The sequence below is a fragment of the Triturus cristatus genome, chromosome 12, assembly GCF_964204655.1.
Source record: "Triturus cristatus chromosome 12, aTriCri1.1, whole genome shotgun sequence".
NCBI lineage: Eukaryota > Metazoa > Chordata > Amphibia > Caudata > Salamandridae > Triturus > Triturus cristatus.
This window is the reverse complement of record NC_140595.1, coordinates 90,068,784-90,080,330: the sequence shown is the minus strand read 5'-3', so window position 1 is coordinate 90,080,330 and position 11,547 is coordinate 90,068,784. Positions and strand designations below refer to the sequence as shown.

The window sequence follows — 11,547 nt, the reverse complement described above, 5'->3', positions numbered from 1 at the left end:
ATTTCACGAAGTTAAGGGAGGCCGAGCGGGAAGAAGTTGAACTACGTAAACCTTCCGTCAGGGGACACGTCCTGGTATCTCAATCCTCAGGGTTGTCTTTATATCTTACAGTGGTAACCCATCCCTTTCACAAATGGTTGTTGTCCAAATTCCGGTTCAACCAATTACACCTTGTACTTTGGGATGTGGCTGGCTGGCATAAGCCTGAAAATGTTGCACCTCGCAAGTGCGATGATATTTCTCCACAAGACACTACGCACTTTATGTTATTCTGCCCCTTTTTCAAACATGCCAGGAAGAGGTTTATTATTCCCTTGCTAAAGAGTAGGAATTTTACTCAGTATAAACCAGCTTTATTGTTCCTAAGCATGCTTGATTGTCCATTAATTATGTTCTGTGTCGCTAGTTTTCTGGTGGCAGCTGTTAGAGAAAGGAGGGTGAGACTAAAACCTATACAGGATGTGGAGCCTATCTGATATATGGAATTTGATTCTGTATTATTGATTGCACGTTGTTTATGGTCTTTTATGAATTTTTATTAGGACTTGTTTTTAACTGTAGATTTGTGAATCGCATGATTTTATGTATTTATTTGTGTAGTATACTTTTATGATTTTAAGTAATCGAATAAAGTGGTTTTGACTTGACTTGACTTGACTAGAGATGTATACCAGACAGTGTTCTTATGGGCCAAGGTCAATTTACACTCAAGGATGGTTTTCAGTAACATTTACAAAAAAGTATCATTAGTCTGCAATGGGATCATCAGCGGTATCTTGTTTGAGGGCCTGCCAGACCCTGGAGGGCTATGCAGGAGGGTGGAGGTTAAAATGCTCACACTTGCTTGAGTGGATGCTCAACATCCTTTCCAAAACTTAGGTAATACTCAAGTGGTGAGGTGTATTAAGTCACATGTGAGAGTCTTTTCTCCCCCAGTGTTGAAGCATTTTACATACACACGATTAGACAGAAATTCTTCTTAAAACATTCTCTAAAATATGATTTCAGATTCCTCAGATATCTTTCTTCTTAGCCACTTATGGCAATGGAAAAGCATATGGATATTTTTGTCCTCATATGTGGAAGGTAAAAAAGCATCACATTGCAAAAGGATGCCTGGAAATTTAATGAACTGCATCTGAGCCTTTCGGGATGTGAATTTGGAGCATCTACAAGAACTTCATATGCGACGAGCCAACATGTGAAAGTACATTTTGCTGCTGAAAGGTATGAATCTTTACAGATGAATCATTTGAGACCTTCAATATTTCCCTCTATACTAGTAGTGCCCTCTTGAATGATATATTACATTTGTTATTATTAGGTAGTTTTTTAAAGTGCTTATCACTAAATCACCTCTGAGTGCCAGAATAAAAAATTCTATACTTGTTCTTCCTTCCTTTGGGAATTCGGAGCGAGGCTCACGTTTACAGAGAAATACTGTAGAGGAAAAGAAACAAGACCCTTTGGACCAGTGGTGCGCTTGTGCTTGATAATACCAGCTCTGGTAAAAAGGTAGCAGCTGTTTTGGTACCATTTTGAATCCCAGCTGTGCCTCCAAAATAGTAGAGGGTTCAGATGCGGTCTGTCTTCTCCAGAAGGTGAACCCAGTCTGATTGACAGTGGCGTAGCAAGGTCAGGTGGTACCCGGTGCGGAAAATTTCTTGTTAGTCCCGGCTTGACAAAATTGCAAAAATATGTGTTTAAAACACATATTTTTGCCATTTTGTCACCACCCTCAGCTATGACACTCAGGCCGCCCCACACCCACCGCCCCCCCCCCCCCCGCCTTCCTACGCCACTGTTGATTGCTGTGGCAATCTTTATTCCAGTTTATAAATACTATTCAGTGGTAATAAGAGATGAATTAACAAAAGAGTTTGGAGCTAGAGCTAGGCAGTAAAGAGTAAAATAAAGCACCCCAGGATCAGGGTATAGAGCTAAATATTAGTTTTCACTATCCATCAGAGATATTCTTTGAACTGTCTACTTGGCCAAGTGTGAGAACCTGGCTCATGGACATTTCTATGATTAGAAAAGCCAATTCCCCATGACCACTTACAGCCCAAGGTAGCTCTTGGCAACCTCTAAACAATTTCACTGTAAAATCAATTATATATAAGCTGTGGGTGCACGTTTACACTGTGAAGCTAAACCTTTTTAGGTTCAATTATTTCATCTGAAGCCTGAGAGCAATGTCCCATGCCAATTGCAGGTCACTTTTCACCATGATTCACTCAACCAAAAACAGACCTCTTGTAAAAAATATTCCACAATAAGACGTTTTGTGACTTGTTGTCACCTGTCTATTGGTTTGGTTACATTTTTTGATGGTACCGTATTTGTTTCTATTTGTGCTTTTCTCATGTTTTGACTAAAGAGAATATTGCTACTTACTCCATCTTTATATTTGAAGAAGTTACATTTTCAAGAAGCTCTAAGAGTGCGCTGTTAATTAAGATCTTTCAAGTACATAAAAAGCCTTCCCACCATTTCCTATAAGTTTAAAGACTTTATAAATACATGGGCTTGCACAGGTAGGATATTGTGCTTCTTTTTTTACACCTCCATGACATGAAGTCTTTTTTTCATTTCTCCTTCCAAAAGGGGCAGTTCGATGATTCAGTCCCACAGTCATCGGAGAACTGACCCTATAGAAAATATGGAGACTTTAAGATGGCTGCGAGATTTGATATTCTAATAATTAATGTTATCTTCCAACTATATGGGTCCGTCTTATTGACTGCCTAAGAAGAGATGTGAAGTCTCACTCATTGCGAGTAAGAGTCACACATTTGGCATTCTGGTTGAGCTGTCACTCGCAATAGGTTAAATGTCAACCATGAGCAGAAGGGTTAATACCTGAACATTACATACAACTCTGTTCAGAGTTTTGCTGTGTGTGAAGCAGTTCCAGGGTGATGTAGAGGCATTCTGAAACAGTCCCATTAAAGGGAGAGTCCTCCTACAACTCCTTTAGTTAATAAGAGTAGCTGTCTTGAACACATCAGACTGCTGCTCCACAACTATTTTAAACTACGAGTCTACATTCATGAAGTTTTTATATTATTTTTTTAATATTCTTTTTATCAGCCATCATTTTACTTGGCCACTTGTCATATTGTCCTCGATGTTCTTAAATTTCTTAATTCACTCCGAAATTTTTTCTGAACCACAGAGCTTATTTTATAAATGAAAGGGTGAGACTACTACGCGGGAACTGGAGTATCAGATTGGGGAATTTCACTGAGACATTTAGGCACTGGTTTACCCTACTGCCCATGGTCCCAAATGTCAGTTTTGAGTAGGTGACTTCTCTGGCAATTAAACTTTCTCTTTACTATCCAAGATCTTTCCCCTAGGGGCCTTTGGGGCAAATTAATTACTCTTCGCAATGGGTTTGTTGCCCAGAATTGATGCAAAATGGCGAAAAGTGCAGAACTGCAATTTACTTTCAAAAGTAGATCTAAAGTAACGTGTGGTACATGGTCGCTCCTACACAACCCCCATGGACTTTGACTTAAAAAGCCATCTACTAAAAAAGGAAGGCACACATTTGTGTCAAAAATGTGCACATCCTTAAGGCAAACATAATGTTGGCGAAAAGTTTTATTTTTTTTAAAACGTTTCTAGCTTTGCATGTATAGCTGCACTGGACAGGAAATATATGAACTTGGAAAAATGTAAGTCTATGGTAAGGAATAGTATTTTGTATAGGAAGAGTACACTTCCAATATAAAACCTGTGCTAGACATCCCCATGCACTAGTCAAAAGTGCACCAGTGCAGAGGGAGAGAGTGAAACAGCGACATATTTGGGTGATATGGCGTTGTTCCGCCTGCTTCCTTTGATGCAACGCAGCTTTGTTGCATCACATCTTTGTAAATTGGCCCTGTAAATGAAAATGGTAAACCAACATTAACTATGCTCCACTAATGTTATAAGTTAGATTAACAGATTCTGTTTGTTTGGCTGTTGCAGAATAATGTATATACATATTTTATAAATACAATTTTAACAGCAGTTGAAAAAAGTCTTCTTTTAATCTAAACCTAAAAACCTTGTTTACAATCAATTTTATTTAGTTGGCCTTCCACCCACCCACCCACCCCGTTGAAATACAGCTCCTAAAATTTACACTGCCGCGTGGCTTCTTTCGAAGGGCAATTAAGTCTCTCGAGTTTGCACTCACAACCTTACCAGAGCTCACTACAAATCTGCAACCCTGACCAGTCCCTTGCATGTGCAGCTAAACCAGAAAGAAAAGACTGTGGGGGTAGACATCAAAAACACAGCCACGCCCAGTTACTCTCGTCCTTTCCTGGGAGTGACTGAAGGGGAGGAGCATGCACTTAAAGATGGCTGCTTATATTCAAGCTGGGCATTATATACCCGTGCATTTTAGGGTTGCCAGCTCTCTTAGAGAAAAATACTGGCCAATTTGTTCAACTTTTAAGTTTCTGCAAAGGCCAGGACATGATACTTAAACAGAATTTTAAATAAAATCGCATGTCTGCATTTTTAACATGGCCTTTCTGTCTTTGTTTACTTTAATTTTCAGCCAGGAGTCATTAAGGCAGCTCTGGACAATATTTGAAAGTGCTTTCTTCTTATGGTTATTGTTTTAAATTTGTACCTTTAAGGGAAAAAGTGCAGAATTTAAATGTTTTTTCAAATTTTTGTACCAGCTGGATATTGAAATACAGGCCATGCCTGTAAAAGTCGGGCAAGCGGGCATCGCCGAGCCTTTTTTTTTGTTTTGTTCCTGTTGTCATGGAAAAAAAAGTTCTCATTAAGTCTAATGAGTCGTGATTAAAGACACAAAGTATGGTGTTTTGGGTGCCACTACTTTTGAATTAATACGGCGGAAAATGTACTCCATTCCTTAGGCACAAGCACTGCTTTGGCGTGGAATCCTTCAGTTTCATATCATACCAGTGGATAGTGAGGGAAAGGCAGTTACCCTGCTTGTGGTTTAACATTAGCCCCTGTAGCCGCCGTGGTGCCCCAAGCTCCAGGGGTCCCCCTCCAACGCTATACACGGCTCGTCCGGGGGGGGGGCGACCCCTCCATGTACTTTGCTGGGGGGGGGGGGGGCGCTCAAGTTTCGTTATGCCACTGTACCCTGCTAGTTTTTGAGGGATATACTCGGCCGGACTGGAAACGGCAACCAGCCCTGGCTATCTGCTTGACCGGCCCCGGTAGCGTTGGGCTGCTACTTAGAAGCACTCCAGCTTTTGTTATAGGGGACCAGTATTGCAGCAGTGCCCCCCACGGGTCCAAAACTGCAACACACACACACCATTCCGGCCCACCGGGAAAACGCCCGGTGCCCAATACGGCCAGTCCAGCCCTGGGGATATAGGATAGCTAGGGTGCGGGGAAGACTACATTTTGGGTCCCATCTAAGGACAGCCGTCGCTGCACACCATCTGCAGTCAGGCCAGGCACAGCGTGTCTTTTCTTATTGCACATCCGCTAAGAATATTGACAATATCTGCTATTACTGTTGCATACAACACAATCAGCTCGTCTCTTGGTGCATAACAACAGGTGTTGATATTACACAACACAACAGTGCTCATTTGATCAGTCTCTTAAATGATGATGGGCTTATTTGGCCTTGCTGTGGAATTCCAGCCCCCAGATGCAGATTACGCACTGTTCTCTAAGCGGGCGCGCTTAGCTCACTGAGGTATCTTGCCCACGATAACACATAGACTCTCTACCATGAAGGACATATCTCAGAAATGGATGGTCTACTGACTTATGGGGCTGAGGCGAGACAAGTGCGAGTTCTGTGATGTTTCTACTCAAAGAGTATGTGGTTTCTCATATACAGGGCAGAGAGGGAAGTCAGAGGGTACAAAACTGTGATGTTAAAGAGTTATTATGCAGCAAGCCATAAAGCAGGGCCACTGGAATTGTGTGACGGGGATGACCAAATTATGTGGCAGGGCTGACTAAATTATGCCACAAGAAAAGGCAAATTATGCTGTGTGATACAGCACATTTTGTGATAGTGCTACTTCATTATTTTATCATTTTTACATGTTAACACTGTCTGGGCACAAGTATTACCTCATTAGTAATAATAGTTTAACACCCAAATACAGCAATCAACAACAGAAAAGTAACCGGTCAAACTTTGTGAACGGTCTTCCACTGCACGAAAACAAGTTTCACCACATTTGTATGTAACTTTTGAGCTAGATTGAGTGAGTGGCAATTTTTTTATGTTAAACTCTGCAAATTAGGTAGATGTTGGTGGATTTTGTGAAAAAACCCACAATTATACAGGAAATTCAGCAAAACGGCATAGAGTGAGGGGACCTCTTATCAATGGACTGCTCACTAATCTGCAGCATCTACGTATTGCCACCAGCAGCCCCTGCCCAGGATGTGTTGGACTACAAACCAATATTAGCCCAGACAAAAATGTTCAAAGCCGCCTCACACTGCGTGAGGCCACAGGTAGAAAGAGGCCAGTAGGGCATGGTCGAGTCATGGCTACCAGTCCTGGTCGAAAACAGCCTCCTGGCCTGCAGCCCTCTGGATAAATGTCAGAGTGACAGAATAGCCTGCCCGTCGCCGCCCACAAGGGTAAACATTGTGACCGATACAAAGACATAAGAATGAGATGGTGATGGAGGGGACCTAATGCCATTACAACTCCCCCGTCTTCCATTTTGTATTGATTCCCAATTTCCCTTGCCCAACCAAAGGCATTGAATGAGTTTTGAAATGTTGACAAACTCCTGCTTTCTGGTGCCTCTAGAAGACTAGTAGTACTAAGACAATCCCTTGTCAGGCAATGGCCTTTCTAGAAACCCTTCATCTCCCTACAGGCCACCATGGCCTCCGGAAGTGCCTCCATGTTCTTCATCACAGCGAGGTGGAAACGCTTCATGTGTGCCGCTAACCACCAGAGCCATTGGGTTTCTTGCCGACAGAGCAGCGCGCCATTTTCACCTGTTACGCTTTGGCAGGGCCAACGCTATATGCCAATCATGGACGTCAGAAGGGGGTGCAGAGGGCGAATTATGTCCAAGGCCATGCTCTTTCAAATGCCCTGCTCCCCTTTAGTTTATTTATAGATTTTGACTGCAAACAAACCTACCATCTTCGTTAACCGTGAGGAAGTTTACATGGTGAAACCATTTAATGGCGCCAGAAACTGTTTTTTGTCTCTCCTTGGAGTGCACCTTTTTAACACTTTAAAACAGAGGCGTGTGGCACCCGTCAAAGGCGGAAAAGCTTTAAGAGGGTCCTTCATAAAGTTTTGTCCCCAGGCCTCGCAAAAAAACTCTTACAAGCCTGCTACCAATGAATCTGATGGGCCTTAAAATAAGCAGTCCAGCCAACACCAATAGGCCATGAGTTCTCTGCTTGGGCTAACAAGCAACCCCAGAAGCATGCCTCAGCAGCAAATTTCGTAGGAGTCAAAGTGGACAAAGGTGCGGCGTCCATGTCTGACTCATTTACATACACTAAATCATTTTATGTTGCTTCACACCCAAAACAATAATGAGATGTAGACAAAAGTAACAGCCCCATTGGTTTATGAGTAGTGGCGGGAATAATTCATCAGGTTGTGGGTTCAAGCACTTCATACAGCTCACATAAGGTCAGTAAAAATGAGTCTGATGTAGAGTTTGGAAGACAGAGAAAAGGCAGTCAGGGTGGCGAAGGACTTTACGTCCGCCACTCTGCCTTTACTTCACCTGCCAAATTTGGAGCTCATCTCTGGCCATGCGGTGAATTGTATCGGCTTGTATCAACAGCCGTCACAGCAGTTCATACAAAGCCATTTAAAAGTTTGGTGTCTCCTTCATTCACAATGGACTCTTACACCAAACTTTGAAAAGTTTTTACTGGTCCAAAAACAGACTACCAGAAAGGGAGTTTGTTTTTGGAAAGTAAAAAATAATGGACCCTTCAACATGAGAGTTTTTTTGCTATGGTGTCAGTGTAAGTTTTATTATTTTTACTGTCCCTTACCCCCAAGATATTCCTGGTGGTGACGGACAGTAAAACATTTTTTTTAAAACAGCATATCACCCACTCTAAATATATTAGACAGGTGGATGGTATACCTCCGGCGGCCCACACTCCCTAGACGGTCACAAGAAGGTGCCACTGAGTACCCTGTGTGCCCTATGTTACTTTTTTTTAAAGTAGCCCCAGATTAGGAAATTACCTACATCTCTCACCAGAGAACTGGCAAAATTCCCCCTTTAAAAGAGCCCAAGGAAAACAAATCTCCATCACCTCTCATCAGAACGGTGACAAAACCACCTCCAAAGGAGCCTCACGTAAGGACATTCTCTATAACTTGCACCTTGACATTGGTAAAGTTCTCCTTCTGAAGGAGCCCCAGAGCAGTATATTCCCTGCAACTTTCACCAGCGCAGTGACACTTTTTCTCTAAAGGTGCCTCAGGTCATGACATTCCATTCAACCCTCACCAGGACAGTGACAAAGTTCTCTCTAAATGAACCAGAGGTAAGGAAATTTCCTTGGGCCTCACACAAGGACTGTGACAAGGGGCCAAAATTAGAGTTTGACTGACTGGGTACCCTCTCACAGCAGAGGGCCGTAGCTGCTAAACCCTTCTTCCTCATTTAGAGATAAGCAGACCCTAAGTTTTCAGTTAAATGACTCCCTGTTGACTCCATCAATGGAAAACGTCCTCAAGTGGCATGACAAATCAATGGCCGTTGAAGAAGGACATTACATCACCCGCCCTATTTAGGGTGGACGGTGTAATGTATTTTTGTCTTCTCCATCACTACCATGAAAAACCTGGTGCTGCAGGGCAGGAAAAAAAGAATTATCCCACACTCTTTGAGAAAATCCCTGTGGAATGGAGGTGTCGGTAGCTTTTTGTTTCACACAAATAGTCTCCCACGGTTATCAAAAGCAACAGTGGCCATGCACCAAAGCCTTTAGACATTGAAAGCGCCAGGGTCATTTCCAAATTGGATGAACGGTACTCCGTCAGTATGTCAGAAGTAATGTCCTTCACCACCCTAATGGATGGAATATGTCCGTCAAACTAATAATCGGGCCAATTGTGTCCTCTAGAAGGATCCCTAGTAAGGACAATGCTTGGACCTCTTCCCGGGGCAGTTAAATTGTTCCCTTTAACAAGCCCTAGTGCTAAAGGTCCATGTAGGGGCCACAGATTAAGACAATCTTGGCCAGCTCTTAGCACATCAGTGATCAACTTCCCTCTAAGGGGACTCCAAGTCAGGGTATCTGTCATAACATCAACAACAACATGTCTATATTGCAAATGCTGACAACCAATAGATTGACATCAATAATTTTGCATGTATCTAATATCTGTCACAAAATATGAAAGGGGTTGCCTAATACCATTTATTAACAATTGCTACCAAATATTCTAGGTATGGAGGAGAAATATAAAAAGAATTCATCCCTTAAATGGGGAGAATTAGTTTTACCAGTGATCTTCAAATTACTAACCACACATATAATAATGGGTAGTAATTACATGTTCATTCAGTCAGCATTTGTATAGTAGACATGTTTAGTTGTAGAAATGTGACCCAAATCCCACATCAGGACATTTCCTGTTCAGGTACCACCAGATCCGAGATGAAGCATTAACACCACCAACCCCCTAATAAAACCCTCTGGCATGCCCTTGGAAGAAAGTGAGGCAGGTGAGAGACACTGCTCCCCTTGCACACCAAAGGATTTTTCACACAGCACTCAGCCAACACGCCTGGCAGTAGGTGGTAGGTTCAACTAGAAAAAAATAAAGAGCTTACCGCTTAGCAGACTATAACTTGAACAGAATTAAAAGATATGCATATTTATATATTAGAATAACAAAAGTAAAGCTTTAAAGAGATGGACTGGAGTTACAGGTAAGGCATGTCCATGTTAATCTCACGGGTGAGCGAGGCACTCCGTTCAGGGTGTGCTTCTCGTAGTCAGGCATCAATCCATCTTCCATGGATGTTCGCTAGCGGGGGTCGTTGTGCCAATCTCTGCCTCCCCGTCTGGTCCCACCCTGCAGAGCTAATGGAACAGAGCTTCATTGTTTGTCCTCTGCCTGTGTTCCCTTTTTATCCTCTCCTTTTCTCTTGGCAGCCATCAACCCAACTGAGGATCACATATTAGATGGCAATTTGGGCTTCACGCCGGCTTCTAAGTCTGGGCTGAAAACCACGGAACCTTTCCGAGAGCCAGAGGATGATGCAGGCCTAGTGGTGGACACTGGGGATTGTAGAGTTGCGGCTGCGCTTGCAGGCCTACTTGGTAGAACGGATTGTCCCGAAGGCATCTGTTGAGCATAAGAGGGCTGCCCTGGCACAGCACTTGGACACAAAAGTCCAGTGACAGAGGGGGTAGACTTGTTAATGGTACTCGATGACTCCATGGGCGCAGAAGGCATCTGTGAGGGATAATATGGCTGCCCAGGGACACCGAGGGAGGGCTTGGCTAAAATTCCTGGAACAGAGTAGGTAGACTTAGCAGCGGTGGTACTAGGCGATTCAGTACCTTGCTGGGAAAGACAACCTTCTCCCTGCTGGGCATCTTTGTTAGGCAAAGATGGTTGAGATGCTGACAGCAGGCGGCCATCTTGGGTGAGCCTCCCAAATGGCAGGCCCTGAATGCTCTTGTGTTTGACAAGGTGCTGTGGGCTGCTGCTGGAGGCTTGCTGCATCAGCAGAGAGATGTGGGAACCTGTAGCCCGGGACAGGCTGTAGTGTAGAGTTCTCCCGCTCCTGTGACCAGAGCTGCGTTCGGCACCAGAGGGGACCCCCACTGTCTGCTGGAGAAGAGAGGTTGAGGAGGATGAGCCCCTGGATTTTGAAAGCTGCGGCTGGGAGCCCATGAGCTGTGGTTTCGCCATTGTTGTTCGGTCTCCTCTTTGTGGTGGTTGGCTCAAACCTGCTGAGCCCTGAGGTGGCAGTCCTATATTGGAGTGTTTGCGCACTCCGCTTTCCAATGGCAGCTGGGTTTGGAGCACGGACGTGGAGGGGGAGCTGGAGACCGGCGTCTGGTGTTGCGATGGGACTCCAGAAGGAGAACTAACAGAAGAGGGTCTAGAACCAGCTAGACTGGGCTGGGACCTCCGGGCTTGGCGGGTGAGAAGGGCAGCGTCTGGAGACAGCGGGCTTGACAGGGAGGATGGCGGCAGGAAGACATGGGCTTGAAGATTCTGCTGATGAGTTAGCGCAATGGCCACATTAGTGGTGGCGGCTGCTGCCTGCAAAGGTGCGTGTACCAGCGGTTCCCAGATGACGGCCCTGCCGCCAGGCTCCCGGCCGACGGAGGCCATGAGTTGAAAGTGCTGTAGGTCCTGGATGTTGTGGGCCGTGTCCCTGTCATGCTTCACAATCTGCTGCACCATGTCCGTGTTCACCGAGCCCGTGCTGTTCTCTGCTCTTTTGCGCAGAAGGATAGAATTCTTCTTACCTTGAAGAGGTGATGACACAAAGAGAGGCATGTGACACAAGGTGAGGTATATAACACTAAAGGAGGCATGTGATGGAGGGTGGCATGTGA

General features: G+C 44.2%; 1 protein-coding gene across 1 annotated transcript in view; it reads right to left on the bottom strand.

Annotated features, from left to right (window-relative positions):
• Positions 1 to 8,938: 8,938 nt before the first annotated feature.
• HCN3 (hyperpolarization activated cyclic nucleotide gated potassium channel 3) overlaps positions 8,939 to 11,547 on the bottom strand; it is a 162,946-nt gene continuing 160,337 nt past the window's right edge. The window contains exon 8 of the mRNA XM_085639585.1: positions 8,939 to 11,457. Within this exon, the coding sequence (XP_085495711.1) occupies positions 10,145 to 11,457 (1,313 nt within the window). The 3' untranslated portion in view covers positions 8,939 to 10,144. The remainder of the gene's footprint in view (positions 11,458 to 11,547) is intronic.